Source organism: Gobius niger, assembly GCF_951799975.1.
Source record: "Gobius niger genome assembly, chromosome: 7".
NCBI classification, from domain to species: Eukaryota; Metazoa; Chordata; class Actinopteri; order Gobiiformes; family Gobiidae; genus Gobius; species Gobius niger.
The window spans coordinates 23,839,874-23,861,107 of record NC_136858.1 but is presented as its reverse complement, the minus strand read 5'-3'; the positions used below and the strand labels follow the sequence as shown (position 1 = coordinate 23,861,107).

The following is a 21,234-nucleotide window of genomic DNA, read 5'->3' as shown; positions in this document are numbered from 1 at the left end:
AGATTTAGCAGTGGCTCATGCACATTTCTTAAGTGAAATATTCACAGGATGCTTCTGACGTGTCTATTATTTAAACCTGAGGAGCGCGGAGTGCATATAATCTTCTCATTGGGATTGTGCGCTTCTGCTTCCTGCTGCTCTGTTCTCCGTGCATGTGGACAGGACAATGCTTGCATGTATTAAATACTTACAAAACACTTGTCTGGCCTATCTAAAACCATATTTCTCTGTCATACCGGAGCTTTTCATCCCTGACAAAGGTTTTTAATCCATCATCAGTACTGGGTTGGTTTTGTTGTTGAGGACGTTTTGCCTCTTGCATAAAAAGTATGTATTCACAGGCGGATCATGAGCTGCTCATGAAGACTCCTGTGGTGACAAGGGAAACATCCTTAACACTCTGTACAGAGAATGGATTAAGAACTTTTGGGGGTCATCTATCAAGAGAGTGCAAGCTGAAAAAATAAGATATGCTATTTGTGGGCGTGCTGTACCTTATTTGAAATGATCTGTATTCCAGTATTAGGGCCACAACTCTAATACATAAGAGTAGCAAGTAGATATATATATATATTTATGTATGTACAGCGAAGATATCAAATAAGATGAATACACATTTTATTTGTGGCAAACAGTAAATCTGCTACCTGACTAGTCCCGTACCATATTTTAGAACTGTATTTTAAATCCCATAGATTGATATTAGCCTTCTTTTCCTGCTTGCCTGATGGGAAAGTGGATGATAATGTTAATGCTGCTGTAATATCTATTGTTTTCATTAACATAGCGAAGCAATTGATGGCTCTTTTTGTGCACTTGGACTGCAATCCAAAGGACCCATGGAACAAAACCCTTTAATGCATAGCTGTGGTTTTCTATGAGCCTAGTCAACATACTGGTCAACTCTACCACTCCATGATAACTAACTAAAGGTAACGTATCACAATTGGAGCGGAGACAAAAGCAGCTACGTGATGGACACGCAGGCAGAGGACCACAGGGCAGGTTTGGCAAAGACCAGCTGTGATGCCATTTACAGTTGGAGATGGATATTCTGGTTTTGATTCTGTACACACTGCGCCAGCTTTGAATCCAGAATACAGTTTGCGATGTCTGAAGTCAGCGCTTTCTCACCTGAATTTTTCAGCGCAGATGAAATGCAAACAAATGGGCAGGAGATTTGAATAATGTACGGCTGTGCGAATAAACTGAATAAAAGATAGCTCTGAGATATGAGGGAGAAGAAACACTGTGACCTGTTTAAATGGAAGGAGGTGAGATATATAGGTGTATAGGCTGAACATACCACAGTAATAGGGTGTACTTTAGTATTCATACAAATTGCTCTGTGAATAATTTGCAAGCTAAGTGAGCTCAAAAGTCTGGAGTGGGTTATATTAAGCCCTGTATTACATATAAGTATATGTTTGCCTATACTGTTGTGTAGGAGTAATGTGATAGTTGTAGGCCTATTAGTTGCGCTTTACATCACAGTGACTAGGGAGACTGTGAGGGTAATAAGCGACTTCACACCTATCTAATCCTGATGATGGGCATGATACAGATTTGTTTTGCTCATTCCTACTAGTACTTTTAAGCGCTGTACTTCATTTTCCGACTCCTTGTAAATGTTGTCTTTTATATGACGCAGTGGGAAAGTAAGGATTGAGAATGATTTGATGCAACTTATAGAAGGTACTGGTAATGTTTGCCAGACTATCTTCAATGCATAATTTACTTTTGCGATTCAAAGTGAATCTGGCACAACATGAAACATATTGGTATTGCATTCTGCCTCTATATTCTCATGTTTATAAATTGATGATCACATGCCAGAGAATCTATCAGAGCCTATTCCACTCTGCATCCCACAGTGGTGTGGGGCTTGTAGCGATTGATAAATATCTCCCCAAGGTACAGGCTATCAAAAGGACACCAAAATTACATTGCCGCAAAATGAGACGCCGCATTACCTTTTCAGCTCTTCACCCGCACGCTCTTATCAGCAACGACTTACAATGAGAACAAGGGTCGAATCAGATTAAATTTCAAGGTCAAAATCGTTTAAAAAAACTGAAGTAAGTGGTTCGGTAAAGGAGCAAAACTAGAGATTGTGTGTTGCATCTATTTCACAGCAAATCTCTCTAAATAGATTAAGGATGGCAAACATTGGGGTTCAAGTGCACATATTAGGAACATTATAATAGAGGAAACTAACAGGTTCACACAATAAAAATTAACATAGAACTGCAATTCATCTAGTTTGAAGCCAAGACTTTTTGTAGGTAAATTTAACATGATGAAAAAAACACTCAAAATCAACTTCTCTGTGAAAAATGACAAGTTGTTCTTATCACAATTTGACACAAACAAAACAAATATATCTTTAATCTTGAAGTGCTTGAAGAATTACATAATATCAGTCTTATATCAGTCTTCTTGACCAAGCAGGCTGGCAAGTGTTCCGAAAATGTGCAATTAAGAAAAAGGTAAACAAATTAAAAGGTATAATTAGAGACAAAACAGTTATTTTTGAAATAAGTCATTTACGATAATTGCTTTTTATCACAGTAATTTCAAAGGCAGTGGTGCTCAAGTTCCACGACCACAGTGGAGCAAAAACACATAAACAACACGGGTTGCATAAGTGGCATATACTTTTCACCCAGTCCGGAGCGCTTGTTTCGGTTAATTGCATGTTCAGGTTGACATTATGCCTCGCACACTCCCACTGATTTTATGTCCACACCGACAAGAAATCAGTGATTGGAATGTAATTAGGCTGTATTGTTCCAGCTTCAGTTATGAAATCATCACAGTATGAGTAATCTTCTTTTTTTTTTTTAATTAAGCTACAATGGATTTAGCCTTCGAGTATTTTCACACCTCACTTTTTACTTTACTTTCCAAAACCTGACAAACACTGGATTTTGAAAAGTGTCCTGCAAATTAATAAGTCTCCAAAGCAGAAGCGCACAGGTTCTAGTTTGGAGGGTATTTGTGGGTAGCTAACCTTGTCAAACAAACAAACAAACAAACAAACAAACAAACAAACAAACAAACAAATAAACAAACAAACAAATAAACAATCAACACAAAGGAAGAGGTAGTATGTCAACAAACAGAGGATTCAAGGACATGGCACTGATTTTTGCACCAGGCTTTGAAGTTTTTCTGTATCTGCAATGATCACAGTAATTCATGAAATTAATATTCCTTTTTTAATCTATTAGTATGATGCTCGTGTAGGCTCCCAGCTGTCGAAGGAATTTTCCATCATAGAAAATGGGGGTGAATTAGTCGAGACCATTAACTATTTTAAAGATTTTCTTTGACTGAACTGAGTTGGATGTTTTTGCATCTTCTTTTGCCTAATTATCAGTGATGTTTGAAAATATTTACTGACCTGTTAGCGAGGAACACTGGAAAGACGACACATAGAAAGGACTGTTGTGCTTGGGATTAGAAACGCTCTTAAAGTCAAGATTGAGATGAGAGCTCATATTGCTCTGTGTGTTTCAGTGTATAGTGTTTTTAATATTCAACTATCCACCTTTCTGGTGTTTGTAAGACTATACCTGTTAACCATACAGCGCCACCTCGGATTTGACCTTAACCCTCTTTAGTCCTTGAACTAGAGTCGCACATTTTCATTTTGACAGCTGTCCAGTTGTCACCCATCGCCAAAGCTACTTGCTCTCAGCGAGTGCGAACACAGCCGTCGGGATCAGGCACCCCAGAAATGGTTTGAGCCATTCACTTTTACCCCAAATTAGTTTTATTTCATCCACAGCCAGGACTGAAACCACTGACCTTCAGAGTAGATGTGGTGTCTCTGATAGAGGCCGGCACTTACTTTCGTAGACTCTTTTCAACAGCGCTCCTCACTGCTTTGATTATGTTAGCTCGTTTTCCACTTTCCTTGCCCTTTTTATGTCCTTAGTTCTCCCTCTCTCACTCGCTCTTAAACTCACAAGAAGACAATCCACTTTTGAGTTCAATGGCAGGCTGTGCTGAAAGTGAATGAGTTTTTTCCCCCCCATAATGCTCTTTGCAGGAGTACTGCCATTATTGTCCTCTAAAACACCTGCCGAGTAAAATGCAAAAATTGCCCGTGAGAATTTCTGTAACAGCTTTAAAATCTTACAAGGCTACAGGGTTTTCGTCCAAGGGTTTACTCTTATTTATTTAACGTAGTTTTTGCAGACCAAGATTGTTTCTTCTTGGTGGATGTGGATCTGAAGTTTCTTGTGAGGAATAAATCATGATTACTGGTTCTCTTGTGTCAGCGAGGGCCATTGCAGTTCAATAGATGGCAAGATTCAAGGACGTGAGGTGACAGTAAGGTTTTCCAGGCTTTGTTTTTTTAAATTCCTTGTTACCAAGTTCCTGATTTATTTCACTAATGGATATGAAGGATGTCTATTGTCATATTTTAAGGCTGTTTATTCTTCTAAAGTTATTTTCCAAAGGCACAAATCTGTGGTACATCCTAATTTATACTCTTTTTTTTTTTAGAATTGCTTTAGTCCTGATTTAATTTTGATCTTGGCCTGATTGTGGAAGGCCAAACATTTCATGAGGGGGTGCATGTTCTTGAGGCTGCAGTTCAGTGTTTGCTCTCCGTCTAATTTTGCAGAGAGTTTGCTGCTTCACTAAGTCAGGAACAATTGAACTTGTCTTGACACAATCAGATTTAATCAGGGATATTGACTCACTGGAAGTGACTCATTTTCACAATTTGAAGAAGCCATTTCTATTTAATTATATACAGAACATGAACACGATTTTAGTTGAGAACTCAGCTGAAATTCATGAAAGGATACTTGTATATTCTCTTTGTGAATGCCCTTTTTTTGAACCTATGTACTGTATATACTGTAACTATACTGTAAGTCATAGTAAATCTATTATCTTCTGCATCGACATCAATGCACACTTCCTCCAGCTTTCCTTGTCGGATCCTGAGGCGTTCCAAGTCCAGAGGTCACCAGGAGGCATTCGAAACAGATGCCCAAACCACCCCAGCTGGCTCCTCTTGATATATAGGAGCAGCGGCTCTACAGCGAGCACCTCCCGGGTGACTGAGCTCCTCCCCCTGTCTCTGAGGGTCCAGGGCCCAGCCAAGGAAACTCATTTCGGCTGCCTGTGTCCGCGATCTTCTTTTACCAGTCATGACCCAAATACCATGGCCATAGGTGAGAACATAGATTGACTGGTAAATACCCAGCTCCTTCATCTGGCCACATCTTAGAGGGCCAGATCTTGTGGCGGCGCACAGAGGGGCGCAGGCTCTTAGCGAATTATTTTCCGAGTGGCGGAGCTATATGTGCCATTCACCTTCGCCACCTGTGAGGGGGCGTCACAAGAGGAGGTGACTGCACTGATGGAAACACGGCTGACATTTACTTCCTCGTTTACATTGCGCTGTCTTGCATTCTTACTTAAGCCTTAGGCTCTCACAGGTCAAACTAAAAATGTATTTACCCCATTGTGAGCTAAACGATGTTCACGTCTCGAGAGAAAAAGAGCTTACAGCGTCCGCTGTGGCGCGGATCGGCCCGCGCTTGGCGTGAACGCGAAGCAAAACAAAAGCACATGTTCACCCCACACAACCACTCTCCTGGACACAGAGTCGATCTGGTCGGAGGACAATGTGTGTCTCCACCCACTTAAATGCGCTAAGTCTGGAGAGGCATGATCACAAAGTGCGCTCCTACTGAGCGCAAAATGTCACGCTATCGTCTGCGTTTTGAGACACAAGATCGGGCCCAGAATGTCTTACGCACTGGCTGCCCTTTCTGATGCAGCGTTCTGAGTCTACCTATGTCTTTAAAGCAGTACTAAGTAACTTGTTTACCTTAATAAATCCTTTTTGTAGTCCCTCTGGGGGTAATACAAGCATTGATGGGATAATTGGGGAGTCTTTCATCTCCCCCTGGTGTCTCTGGCCAGAAAACCATGCTTGCAACTTCCCTGCACCGGGTTGGAGTCACCAATTAATGGAATCACGAAGACGAAGCTAACAGGCTATCGGGCAAAGCTAACTGCGGCCTAGCACCACTTAAACAGTAATTACAGCCAAGTCTGATTAAAAAAAAAAAACTGTAATTGGATGTACAATATCCCTCTCTCCCCTTGTCTTTTCTGTCAGCGTAGTATTTACTCTCACGGACAATTAATAAGTAAAAAACTGCAATATGCTACGACACCTGCAGTGGCGCTTACGGCTTCTAGGGGCATGAGTTACTTAGTACTGCTTTAAGTTAGGCTCAAAACAACTGTACATCAAGATAATGTGACCTACTGTGCTCATTCATTCAAGACCAGTGCAGATAACCTAACACATGTTTTTGAGCAACAAGACAAGGAGCTCATTCCTAAATTAGAATTGAAATCACTTAAATCTAGCTTTATGTCCTCCTTTTGTGGCAAACTGGCTATCAAATGCCAGAGTGCTATTTATGGATTCCACTACACCCATAGCAGAAAAGCCAAAGTGGCATAATGTCAACATGATGCAACAGATACAGTCATGCAATACACTTTCACTGAGTTACATCAACAATCTTTTACTGCCTAGGTATTTTCACATTATTTAAGCAACAGTTTAGCATTTACCTTTGTCTGTTCTTGAACAGTGTAGACCAAAACTGATGACAAATTAAGTCATTAGCTCTAAATGAATCATTAGGTCTTAACAAAGGGACAATCAGGGCTTTCTTCTTTTGCCTTTTCATGTTTGATTATGCTGATTCCCAAGTGAAGCTTATTTGTAGGCACTCAGGTTGCATTAGTGTCACTTTCAGAGGTTGCAGCACAGTTCCTTGTGGACCGTGGCACCACTGGACATTTCTTTTTTTATAGGGTCCATGCTTGCTCAAAGTTCCCCCGGGGTGTTCCCATCCCACAAATGAGTATTCTTGCACTTTAACTGGCGTGAATGTGCTGCGAATATGATATGAGAGTTGAGTCAGCCAATCTTAGCCAAAGTGTCCCAGATGAATATTCCCCTTTATATGTTGCCCTGACATCTCCATGTGGTGGGGTGCGTAGATCACATTCATTTATCCAGAAGCACTGAGCGGTAACAGCTCATGAGAGGGCCGTTCACAGTGAAGTGGGCTGCAGCCGATGGGCTAGGACTGTTGTTGTTTTGATTATGGTTATTGGATCATGAGGTTGCACTGAAGAATATGCCAGTCATTAAATAACACCGCAATTTCAGTGTAAGCACATCATAGAGCTGGCATAAAACTATGTCATTTGATAATTTCATCAAACATCTTAGCGTACAACAGTGTATTATTTCTCTCTCTTAACAGGACATTATTCAAGCTGTCTGTACTTAGAGGAATAGGCTCATATACCCAGCAGCATATTGTCCTTTATTCTATCTAATGAATGACGTCAGGTTTATAAGAAACATAAAGATCAGAGTGAAAAGATTTAACCCTTTACAGGACACTCATTGAAATACGTTTTCCTAAAATTTTCATTATAATGCAAAAAATCAATATGAGCGAAGTTACCATATTTAGTTCATTGCCCTAAACTGGTAAAAAACAAAGTTACCATATTTAGTTCTTTGCCCTTTAAGGGGTAAAAGAAATACAAAGGTGTATATATAAAACATACAAAAGGTACTTTCAGGTCTTGGGGGGCCCAAGGTTCTTTTGTTTCTTACTGTATGAATAATAGGTGCAACGAGCTTGTCCAAATATGACAAAACGAATTAACTTTAGGTTTAAGTGAACGGGCGTATGATCAAATATGGTGTGTTTTTCACAATTTCACTCATTTCACTATGTCCTCCAAAACCAACACATACATCATCACTTAGCACAATTATTCACCAACAAAATGTGTGAGTTTCATCAACTTACCATGGTTAGTTTTCAAGTTATGTAAAGAAATGTACCATAAATTTAGCCAGACTTGGGTCTTTTTCAGACTTCAGAGAAAACAGGAAGTTTAGAGCGCGACCGGTCTCTGCTGATTGGTCAAATGCCACAGTAGTGGGACCTGTGTGTCAGGGAAATACTGAAGGAGTCCGGAGGAGATGTGGATGGAGAGACGGGACACAGTCTGGATGTCTTGCATGGAAGAAGTTTATTACCGTATTACAGGCCTGGAGACATTTGAACAGTCAATACAGTGTTCGGGGCATTGATCATTCAGAGTCTGGCGATACTTCCACATGAAGAGAGTTGAATAGCCTCGGTTACACGTAGGCACTAACAGTCTACTTCACAGACAATGTGCCACGTTGACTAGGCCGCAAGTCATGTAGAAGGTCGGCGCCCAAATGTTCCCCATTTGACAGTACAATATGATAAGCTTTGCAAGGCATGTGTTAAGGCCGAATTCTCCATCACTGTGATGTAGAGTGATCTCTTCTGATCGGCAGAGTGAGGACTGCATGCTTCTTTACCTTACTGATGTGCAACAAGGAGGCCATATGTAAAGTGTGTGGAAGTTACCAAAAATAGTCAATTGCCCTATAAAGGGTTCAGCTGAACAGTGATACTCCCCAAAACCAGGTGCAGTTACTAACGTCTGTTTTGTTTTCCTGCAGAAATCGAAAAGTACGAGGGGGAAGATTTCAGAAAAGATGGCGACATAAAGAAATACCTCGATATCATCAGCAATAAAAACATCAAGCTTTCGGAAAGAGTCCTCATCCCGGTGCAACAGTATCCAAAGGTGAGCGCGCACACAAAAACACCCAACCCAAATATGTACTCAGCTTTTCAATTTCCACATGCATCTTTCTCAGCGAGGGCGGCATTTGGAGACGCCGCTGTGTATATGGGTGACACAGTGCCATTAATTATGGCTGTCAGCCCGGGGAAGGTTGGCCTCACCCCGCTCACCTTTTGCACATATTCCACCGTCTCGCAAAATCCCCCTGAGCTTCAAGCTGCCTAATACAAAGTCATGGCCGCAGCCTGTTTATTCTGAGGCAGTCAACAAAGAGCAAAGTTTTTCATGCTGTATAAGCCACTTTTAGGGGTGTGACGGACAACAGTCATAAATCACGCTAACACACAATGCACGCTAAGTCTGGGGAATATTCTAAACAGGAGTCTAAGTGATAACACAGTGTGCTCAGAGAAAGGGCCTATACTTTGCACATTTTACATAAACATAGTTTTGTTTTATTTACAGACCTGTTTTATTTAACACATCACATGCTCTTGTTTTTTTTTTATCACATTTTATTTTCTCACCCTGATTAGCATATTTGCTGGTAGTTAAACAAGCTAGAAAATACCCCAAAGTTTTAAGATGTTTTAAAAGATAACACATTTGATAACATCTTAAAACATTGGAATATTTTCCAGATGCACACGTTGTTTTAAGTAATACTACATAATGCAACAAGGCTGAGGAGTCTTAAGTAGGTGTAAAAGCCTGAATAAAGCATCATATTGGAGCTTTATAAAAGGCAAACTGCTTCAGCGACTCTGCCTCCACTCAATTAAGCAACAGGCGTCTGACAATAATCGTGTCAGTGTGGGTTAGCAGATCGAATCAGGGCAATTTAGCTCAAAAGATGAAGATGGCGGGGTAAAGTCTAATACAGCCTAGCAGCCAGTCTAATTTTGTGCTCGGATGGAAGAACACAATTAATTAATCAATTTAAAGATGCTATGTGAATATTTATTTCCTTTACGCAACTTCCTGGGGCAAAGAGTGGCTGAAAAATATGCATTCACGATCTAAATGTTGATAGAGCATTTCTCTTTCTACTCAAAGAACGTCACTCACAATTTATAAGTAAGTAATGTCAAAACATTCACTTGGAATATTATGCATCGGTAGATATATAGCATTTAATTTTATTCCATGTTTAACAAATGTAGGGCAGGGGTGTCCAAGTAAACTTCCCTGGGGGCCAAAATATATTGGAAGTGTATTGCCGGGGTCCATAAACAGAACCTCGCGTAAAATATCTTTTAATTGGGAAAATACCATTGAGGAAACTTTTATCAATAAATGAATAATAATGAGGCTGACAGGACTGTAGCCTCATAAAACGGCTTACACTTGTATTGCCCTTTACAAGCCTGTGTCACAAGGTTCTGCTACACTGTAGTCATTATTCATTCACTCAGCACTTGCTGGTGGTAAGCTACTACTGCAGCCACGGCCGCACTGGTGCAGACCCAAGGCCACTGGCTGCTCTGCTTTGTGGCAATGACACTAGGAGCCGCCATTGCTGTAGTACCTCCATATAGCCACTAGTCACCCATTGGAATGCATTGCTCTTTAGACACGTTAAAAACAACTTTAAAGCATGGTTTTGTAATTTGCTGGTTTAGTTACAATTAAATACTAATACTAATACTAATGAGGGCCGCACTGTTATTCATTGGAGCTGCGCGGGGCCGAGTCTACAATGAAGATCCCGCCCTTATGCCCTATTTAGGAGGAGGAGTCTGTAAATCCGCCATGATTCCCCCCTTGAATGTGGTCATTGTGGTAAACGGGGAGGAGTGAGGAATGATGTTCTATTAATAATATATCTGTGGTGCAGACTGACCATTTACCACGTGGCTATAATGTTTTGTTTATATCCTGATCTCTTATTATGTCACTGCCCTCTGCTGGACACATGTGGAATTCTTTCCTTTTTAAAAAAAAATGTGGCTGCCCCCTAGTGGTTGGAGTGAGCATTCTGGTTATTCCTTTTAAAAAATCATATCTACGTATAGAAATGAGCTAGACACTTTACATACAGACTGGATTAATTCATGGAGACCCCTGATGTAGGGTATTGCCAAGTAAATAAAATTACATTTTCAAAACTGATCATTGAGAAGTACAAACAATCCTCTCACCCAGAAACAAAAACATGTAATATTTTCAATAACTTTAAACCGGTGATTTTGTAATTTTGATCATGCTACTAATGCTAATAATAATGATTTTCCTAACGACACAGTGAGTCACTTCTGTCTTCTAAACGCTGCAGGGGTGGCCTTTATTCATAGCCCGTAGCCACAGTCGCACTGGGCGCCCGGCAGTTTGCTGACCACAGCGTCAAAGTTTACTGCAAAGCACAAATATATGGTCAGCCACTTTCTGCTTTGTTTCTACTTGTTGTGCTCATACACGGCTCCTCTGAGTCATACAATGAATCACTGGAGGCAACTCTCTTATATTTGCTATATCTGTCTGACTTTAGTGCTTTGAAAGTGCTTTTACTGCGATAAAACTTTGAAGCAGCGGCAGAATTATCGCTATTTGGCAGCGTTACTCATATGAATGAACCACAAGAACATTAACTAGACCGTGCACGGTGCATTGCTATAGATGTAACAGTCATACTCATAATCTTTAAACATATAAAACAAATAAGAAGCGCAGTTGCCCAAAAGCTTGTAAAAATGGCAGTGATAACACGATATCCTTTCTCCATTTTTTTTTTTTAACAAAAGCTGCAAACCCCGTAGCTTAAACCGTATTTAAACCTATTAAGTCTCCTCTGAAAGGTTTATGCTCTGGATATGTTTAAAATGTGCACTCAACCTTTCAAATCATAAATTACATATATCATCTCATCACATCTGCGCAACCATGTCAGAAATACTTCATAGATTGATTGTACTGTAGTTATTAGTTTCGATGTTGTGCAGCTCCAGCAACACTTGCTAAATGCTGTGCTGTGTGATGAATGGCTCATTATTGTGTGGCCAGAAAATGCAGTGGTCGGGTCAGGAGGGCACAGAAACATTTAACCACCTCCCACAGGAGTTCAGTCTTTGTGGACGACACTCATCCACTCCCCAGGAAACAGCTCAGACGGCAGCTATACGATCTGTTTCCAAGAGTGTGGGAACAGCAATCTGATGTTTAGAGGAACTCCTCACTCCATTACATCGATCTTAAATCAATGAAATGACAATTAGGTAATTTGTCAGAGGAGCATGGCCATGAAGAGACAGCAGCTGACATGAGGCTTCGCACAATGAGTAGTAGAAGTAAAAGTTGTATCAATGTAAAAAGACTTGCTGTCCTTGATTGACAGTGCTGTCTGTCTGCTGTCAGTTGCTTTAATACTAACAATCCCAGGTGATGTGCGAAAGCAAAAAAGCACCAATCAAACTGAGAAAAGAGAATTGGACAAAATAAGAAACTTAGGAGCAAAAACAAATGTGGTCAATTTCTGCAAAAACTGCAGCTGTTTTAGATAAAATACATATAAGAATTGCTGGGCAATGTCACAAATTTGCTAGAAATGTTGTTTTAATGTCTGTTTGAATCCAAATTAATGCTTTTTATTGTCATTTAAGGCCTTGATTTTGGCACAGTTCACTTAATGACTTTGAATGCTCTTCAATGCCCCACTGAAACCCTCCGTTTACCCTTACATTTACTATGAATTTCAGTAGCCTTCTTGATCTTTGATGACAGTCGTGCACTCAGACCCGTTTAAATCAACTGACAAGAAACGTCCCAGCAGGATCGCGTGACAACTTTGAGGGAGACTGTCAGGTATGAAAACCTGCTGTCTGTTGAAACAACCGTGTCTACAGTATTATCATAAGAAGACAAGCGTATAGGACCATATATGGTTTAAAAATTGAAATGCATGTTTGTCAGATTAAGGTTTGCATTCTCAATATTGTACTCATAAAGATCCTCTGCAGGGAATGTATTTAATATATGCTGTAGGTAACAGCAGGGTTAGGTGTCACACTCTTTACAGAGAGATATACGCAGAGGTAATGTTTTCCTTTAGGCGATACCCGATTTATTTCTAACCTTGAGGCCCACGCAGACACAAAAACCGACCCTAAATTCCCAGTAACAACGGCCGCACCAAAGTAACTCTTGTGTGCATTCAACATAACACTGTAGGTCGTGCGGAGTAAGCACTTGGTCGGGGGGTGGAGCATTTGTCCAACTCCAGCCGCTGTAACCAAAACGCACCGTCAGCAGCACCAAACAAGACTGCACTGTCACCATCGGGAACATCTCGGTAGCACTGCACTTTTACTTAATGGTAATGAGCCACACGGAGTAACGCTTTGATCAAGACAAAGAATGGCAAAGAACATCATTAAGATAAAAGTAAATCAAAGCTTCAGGAGAAGGTGGGGGCACCTGGAAACTGGCACAAGATGTAACAGCTAAACAAAAGATACAGCAATTAGTAACATCCACTTAAATTTAACCTCATCTCAAAATATGACCCATTACCTTTTTCAGTGGTTATATGTTGTTGAAAGCTCAGTGGTCTCTGACTATGTCATGCACCATGATCAATCCAGTCTCTCATAATGTGATTTTCTTTATGCTCAAATATAGAAGTGACAAAACTACATTTCAACCTGGATAGATTCAGAGACAAAAGCAGCAAGTAGAAAGATTTATTGACATAAATATTTTGGTGATCAGACCCCGGCAGTCGACACCGATACACGGATTATATGGATGGGAAGGTTTGGATCAGGGATGTCTTCCCCCGGAGCCTGGACACTGGTGATGGTATGGGAGCCCGCTGAAGGATGTAGCAAGGTGAAGCCACGGACAGAAGAGGCACTGAAGGGGTGGAGGTGTGTCGCAGCACAGCTGGGAAGCTGACGAACCATGAACACTGGAGTTTAAACGTGGGACCGTGGGCAATGATATACTGGGACAAAGATGTGGCTCTGGGCTGATAGGCTGAGGTGGAGATGTGACCCTCGTGACGTGATCATTAGCTGGAGGTAGGCGATGCTGAAATTAGTCTTCCAGGTTGAATTTGCGTCAAGGCTTCATTAGTCCAATGATGGAAAAAAAGAAAAAAGAAAAGACTTATGCCATGCTGAGCCTAACACAAATTGACAGTAGTATAATTTTGCGGCTTATTCAAAGATTATGGACTTATTTTCGTAGTGCAGCTACAGTATTTTTATCTTATTTATCTTATCATCTATTACAGCAACAAATAAGACAATGAACAATGACAAGACAAGAACACATTCGCTAAAATGTACACAAAAGTAGTGTACATTTTTTTTACATTTAAGTGATAAAATAGTCAAGAATTTATAAAGAATAAACATATGCTGATACAAACAAAATAATATATGAATAATTAAAATATTACAAAATATTTAGACTACCATTAAAACAAATTAGTCAGTCAGTATTCCCTGTTTTGAGTAAAATAGCTAAGTTTTCCTGTTTAAAAAGTAGGTTATCATAGGTTCTGTAGGTTATCGCAGTAAATCGATTATTGCTTTTTCGACACATATTATTTCTAATAGTGAATTTTGAGGTGCCTTGTGATTCCCAGCCCTATAATGCTTTTTGGCAGACCTTCTGAGCCTCTGGTCCCCTTCGAAACCCACATTCTCTTGCCCAGTCACGCAGGTAGATGAACAGTTTTGCCTAAGTACATCATTTTGAATAGAAAGAGCAGGATTCAGACTCCTCCTGTGGTGCTACTGCCAAATAAAAACTATACAGAAATATTTCACTCTTTATGCTCTTAACTTATGAAATATGTAAATGCATACTTCTACTTCTGCTTCTGCAATATAACATTTTCTATACCGGTGCACCTGTATTTATACTGTGTGGCAACAAGACAAATCACTCTTCACTAGTTTTAATGATTACTTCACATGACTTATTGCTGTGACAATGTTAGAAACAAGTACTGCACAAACTAATTGCATTACCCACACACAGCTATTTTATGACTATTACTATTCGATAATGTACAGTCTGGCTTTCCGTCAGCGGCGGTACGCGAAGTCATAAATCTGTTCCCGCTCATTTTGGTCGTCGAACATCACTCATTTGTGCTTACACTGGCAGTCCTGGAGCAAAGTAATTACATTAGTACTTTAGAGATTTCCTCAGCGTGGCTTCTGATCTGACAGAGTGACATGTGAAAGATTAATGTCGGCGGACGCCTCACTGATGGAATTATTCTGCCTTTAATGCCTATAGTCTTTGTTCATAAGTGACGTTTTGGCATGCCACAGAAATAATGGTGTCAATAATACTGGTGATAAAACATGATTTCTATTGACAGTCTGAGATCTGATGTGCAAATTAGTTCAATTTCACTGGATGACGTTATATTCCACAACTTCCCATATGTTGCTGCAACGTTTCACGGAGAACATGAGAAATGATATAAAAATACTCGTTTTATGCATCGTATACTGGTCTCTGAAGCACATCTCCCCATTGAATCGATTGATATATGAACATAATAGTTTTTCAATGAATGTGCAGATGAGAATAATCTGATATAAACTTTTGACAAAAGTCTCAAAGGCGTTTCATGTTCACTGACAGAAATACTCGTTTACAAAGCATTTTGAGCAGCTGAGGTGATTCTGAAATTGTTTGCTGTTTGTGCAAATTGTTTTGAGAATTGCACTTAAACTATTAAAAATATCAGTTCTGATCTGAGAAATGTGCCAAAGCGGCTGGAAAAAAAATGTTAATTGGTGTGAGCTGTTTAGCAAATGCTGCTTTGGTTTGGAGAAATGTGTGAAAGCGATTGATAAAAACTGTAATTGTTTAATGTGTAATGGACACCGTTTTTAATTTTTTATAAAATACTTTTTGGTATTTGCCATATGCTTTACTGACTGTACATTCATCAAGAACCATAAAACTGAAGAATAATGTTCATGAGTTTAATAATGAACCAGTTTTTGTGCCAGGACCCTCACATTTTGTTTAGTAACACACAGACACAACTGTGGCCCAAGGACTGGTCATTATTGCTCAATGGAAAGTGCATTTTTACCATTTAAAAAAAAAAAGATACTGTGTAATCTTTCTCTGTGTTTCAATTATTATGATTCAGTATTTCCATGTTGCAACAAAAACTGTACTCCCCTTTTTTTTCTTAATCGCTCAAGGCAAGAGACACTCAGCTTCACATGTGCGATCAATAATATTTGAAAAATCTTCTTTCAAAGAGCAGAAATGTCATGGGGACAATTGGTCATGGTCTTTATCTCTAAGCAGACACTATTTATCTGCAGCCTGATTACTCTTAACCTTAGACCATGAAATCACGCTTGGATTTAGTTTTCTCTTCGGTCAGAACTTCAGCATCATATAAAAATGCCCACACCAGAGAGTATAAAAACTTTGATTGTTAGGCATGACCTTGAGCTAGTGTTTCCCAGATTTAAAAGAGACTGTGGTGCTTTTCAGATACACATTTTTAAACTGTACAGTTAGTTTTGTTCACGATGAAACAAGAAGCAAAAATTTCTAATCCAAATTTGTCATTATTTCTTACACTATGGGGGAGAAATTAGACCCGTCGTGTCACCATAGTTTCTGCTATTAATGGAAAACACCCTTCGATTCCTCTTTACCCACAGCCCACAATAATCACACTTTGCCTTTGGGCCCCTGTACTGGAGCTCATTGGTTTCAGTGACCTTTAGAAACCAATGTTGTTTCTATTGTAAAGATTTGCATTTTGGCTGTTACGCTACTGTCACATAAAAAACAGTCAACCTCATGGAAAGGTGTTTTGCTTAGATAAGTAGCTGAACGTAGTAGTCTCGTATGGAGCAGAAATTAAATGTAAATATTGGTGCGATCAGGATTCACACCGGGAGGAAGTCTGTGCACAATATTGACTTTGTCTTTACATCGTTTTCTATGCTAATATGCTGGGGGGAAAAAGTGCCGCTGGCTTGGTGATGTATTTTTGGTGTAAAGTACAGATAAATGAAACATGTCTTGTAGGCTTACTACCTTGAAGACAGAGGCACCTACGAACACTGAGCCAGAAAATACTTATACACGCACAAAACATAGTCAAATATAATGTAACGCTGTGATGTTGGCGACCGGGGTGCAAATCTTTGTTGGTTCTGTGACATGAGACATTTCAAAAGAGCGGCTTTACACTCTCTGGGATCGACTGATGGAAACATGGCGACCAACCACCGATGGGTGCAGTGTCTTGCCAAAAGACACAACAATGGGATACACTGGTTGAAGTAGGAATCCTTCCAGTTATCAGCTATTAATGCTAAATAATTGCCTGACTTTTGTCCTTTGTTTATGTTTGTGGAAAAGGTTTAAGTTGTTGCTTTATAGTACTGTCTGCATTATATGGGCTATATGCATGATGTCCCCACGTGACTTATTTCTGGTCAGTAATATCGGTGCTTTACTTCCTGTCCCGTATCTTTTACATTCAAAATTCAAACTAGTGACTTTGGTAATGTTAAGTACGTTTGGCTTTGGTATCATCTGAAAGGAATTAGGATCGACTTGTTACTTGTTACAAATCGAGACTGATGTTGTAACTGTGCTTCATATTTGTGCTTTGCTTCTGTTAATGTTAATTTTCTGAACATTTCATACAATGCCTTGTAATTTTAGTCTGTGTTAGAATAGCCACTCTTAAGTGTTCAGGTTCTCTTTTGCGAATGTGGCAAATCAAAGTATGATTGTACGATCAATTAAGTTTTTTACATAGGATAAAGATAACTCATAATTGGGTATGTTGTGGATATGTGTATATGTTGTTTTTGTAGGTTCCTTGTACTATGTACTTTGTAATATGTAACGTGTACTATTGTGATATGAACATTTTTTTATTGTAATGATTCGGGTGTGGGCGCTCATAAGCGTTTGCTTCGGCCCACTCCTTCCGAGCAGAATGATTACTGCTCAGACAAATAAATAAAATAAAATAAAATAAAATAAAGTTAGCAGGGTCCCAAACAAATGAAGAGATATCTCAGGATTGAATAAAGGGCAACGAGTTACTGATGGATAGTCACTGCTACTAGCCTGGCTAACACCAGACTAAAATCACAAGTGATATTTAGTCTGGGGACCACCAATTCATTTTCTCGTAGGAGAGGTGTGGTTTACGATCGTCCATACTCGTTTATTGGGCGATACGAAAAAAAAAAAAAAAAGTCTCATGCGTCTGCACGTAGCCATGGCCAATCGTATCATCGTATGAGATGACGTATGACGCATCCGCTGTAAACTTTTGAGCTAAATTATTTAGAACAAGGTCTAAAGCTTGATCAAAAAATACCATCGTGTCTGCTGCTGTCACGTTGGATCCGTAAATAAACTTTTTTTTTATTATCCGTAAATAAACTACAAGCTTCCGTATATCGAATAGCGCGTCATCGTCTTGCCGTCCCTCCTCGCTCTGTGATTGGTTCCCAAATCCACCGGAGATTTGGCCATGGTCCCCAGGCTGTTGTGCAGTTCGAAATAATTCGAGCGCACACAGCAGCCTGGTGTTAGCCAGGTTACACTGCTACAGTATAAAAGTGGAGAAAAAAGCCATGGAACAACTCCGTTAGCTGCTGAGTTACTGCTGGTAAATACATCTAACTCACTGTGGTGTCCAAGTGTTTTACTGTGAACAATAACTCCAGTATTTTGACATTCCATTAGTTTACAAATCCCATAATGCTTAGCAATATGACGTCACATTCCCGAACTTTACTGCTTCATATCTGTGGGACCTGCTAATTTTTAATGGGAAGAGATAGCGGACAGGAAGGACAGCACTGTGCATATAGCCCATTAACAATAAATGGCATTTGTTTTTGTTTTTTATGTCATTGGTATTCATTGCCCATGTACCTTAGTAAAACTGCCAGTAAATCCAGTGCAGAGTTCTGGCAGTTTTTAAAATAGGCTGCCTCAATGTGAAAGACCTTTCTGTATTCGATTTGTTGGAGCTTTCACATTCACACAAACCCGTATTGGTTACATGTCATTCACTGAGCAGACTTGTTAGAGCCTTGTATAAATTGATTTCTGTTCGGCTCTTGCTGGGCTCCCGCTGCACACCGCGGCCTGTCTGGAAGTGTTTCATGGACTTAAGCAGCTTTTGTTGTGCTGTGTCATTTTGGCATCACTCACGGCGCCTTTCTATTGATTTTGGCTCAATTGCTGTGGTGGAAAATGTTCTGAATTTATGATATTTGTTCCGTTTTCTGCGTGTTGATTAGCCTCTGCGTTTTCTATTATTTCATCAAATCAGACCTGCCATATTCTTGTTTACGGCTTCAATGCAATACAATCTTTCTTCCCTATTCATGTAGCATGATCACCTAACTGAATTGAGATTTTGTTAATTTCATTCTCAATCTTTACATCAACAGAATACAGACACTTGGTGATTCTGTGTAAATCTAACAAATTCCTATGATTATCACGGTTCAGAACCCAAAGTTAAATATACTTTAGTCCAAATAAGCTCCAGATCTCGGGCCGAGTATTCTTGACACTCAGGGCCAGTCATCCCGAACCTCTTTAAATGGTAAAGCTTCACCTGTGGCTTTAATCTGTCTATCAGAGCGCAGAAGAGGGATTTCCTCCGCTCCGCGCTCCGAAGGTGTCACAGTCACTGCCTCTGGACACGGACCAATCCAACTGACCCCGAACCGTTTTTAATGACAGAACCACCGATCTATCGCAAACACTCAACTTTTCGGGGCAGACGACGCTGCTGCCTCACGTTTTCATATCATTCCAGTATCTATTTACTATTTACCAAATCAATTCATGGCTTTTGGCTAACATTTTGTACTTCTGAAACAAGGAATATTTTTGACCATGGAATAATAAAGCTATTTTATTGATTTCTTTACATTGATTTTGCTTGTGAAAGGAATGCTCTCTAGTCACCGTGCTCGTAGAAGCAGTAAGCCAGGGCCAAGCATTAGAGCACGTTTCACAAACCTCTGCAGAGTATTTGTTTCTGAATTATTGTCTGTGGAGATCGTTGTCTCGTGCTCCATCACTGGCAAATATAAATGTACAGGTGAAACCTACACAGTCCATTTTTACAAGCTGAGCCATAATAATCCAAATGATCAATAAAGGCTTGACATATGTCACTTTATATACTAGTTTCACAGTTTAAGTTGAATAACATAAATGAATGCACTTTTTAACGATATTCTAATTTTCCGAGCTTCACCTGTATATTGCATGGATTACGGGTAGGCATATATTAGCTTTCTTGCTTCAATCCTTTTGAGATTCCATACATTTATACTGTGAAATTTGTAGAATATTAAGAATGTAAACAGCTCGAATAAACTAAGCAAACTGCAGCTCTTGTGAAGTGTTGTTTGTGGCTGAGTAGTCCATAAGGTGCTGTATACTGTCTATCCAAAAGTATCCCCCAAAAAGTAACACATTACATCTCAGTTTGCTTGTTCTTTTTATTGCTTTTAAATTCAAGAACAATAAACACAAATTATGATAAACAGCAGTCTGTGAAACTGAATGGAAACATCAAATGAATTTAAGTGATTATTGTGTGAGAGCAAAATGTCATCCCTGAATCTGTCTATTGTGTTCTACCATTTTCTGTTGTTGTTGTTGTTGTTGTTTGTGTTTGTTTTTCCACTTTTTTCTGCAACAGTCAGATGTGCTGCTTTTCAACCCCTGAAAGTGCTTTGGTGCTGGTGACAGAAGCTCAAACTGAGCGTGACAAGTGAGAGGACATTTTAATGTCACGTTAAACATTCGTTCGCTCAACAATGACAGGCCGACTGCAAGTGTGGTGCACTTTAGCTTCAGGGATGTCTTTCACTTCTACTTACTGACCTTCATACCATAAAACTTTGTTTTTTTGTTTTTTGATTCTTTTTCTGTTTTTGGGCAAGATTTATGGAGAGGTTTACACTGAAAGTAACATGAATCTATATGACTATATGACTGATGAGAAGACGAGTCAGAGTATGGCAAATGTTCATATAATACACATTGCAATACAAGACGTACACTACTGATCATTAAGTAAATAGTACAACACAAACTCTTTTGATACTAAAATAGTGACGACTTCAACTGTATTGCAACTAACATGTCTCTCCAAATAAGAAACAAACTTCTACTGCTATTGGATTCTTGTAAAATGATATAGTCTGGAGTTTATATTGACTCAGCAATCTGCAATGTCAATACTGTATTGCCAAATAATATATGATAGGCTGCACAAATCAAAGAAATGAGCTTTTATTGTTAAAGGATCTGTATCATGCTGTTTTAGCCATTCCAAAGCCTGATCTGCCAAACTACATGCATTTCATAGATATTTCAAAGACATGTAGTCTCAACAATTTCCTGGTGGGCATGATTGACAGACGGCATCAACCAATTAGAGCAACGCTAGATACGTCACAGCAACAAGTGGCTGGAAGCCTTTCCAAACACGTTCAAACGCTGTTTCATGCTCTGGTTTTAGGGATT

At 39.6% G+C, this 21,234-nt stretch overlaps 1 protein-coding gene across 2 annotated transcripts in view; it reads left to right on the top strand.

Moving 5' to 3' along the window:
- khdrbs2 (KH domain containing, RNA binding, signal transduction associated 2) overlaps positions 1 to 21,234 on the top strand; it is a 62,929-nt gene that overhangs the window by 1,614 nt on the left and 40,081 nt on the right. For both annotated transcript variants that reach the window (XR_013793040.1, XM_079560116.1), the window contains exon 2: positions 8,579 to 8,706. Coding sequence is in view for 1 of the 2 variants with exons in the window: in XM_079560116.1 (XP_079416242.1) it covers positions 8,579 to 8,706 (128 nt within the window). In the remaining variant the exon portion in view is untranslated. The remainder of the gene's footprint in view (positions 1 to 8,578; positions 8,707 to 21,234) is intronic.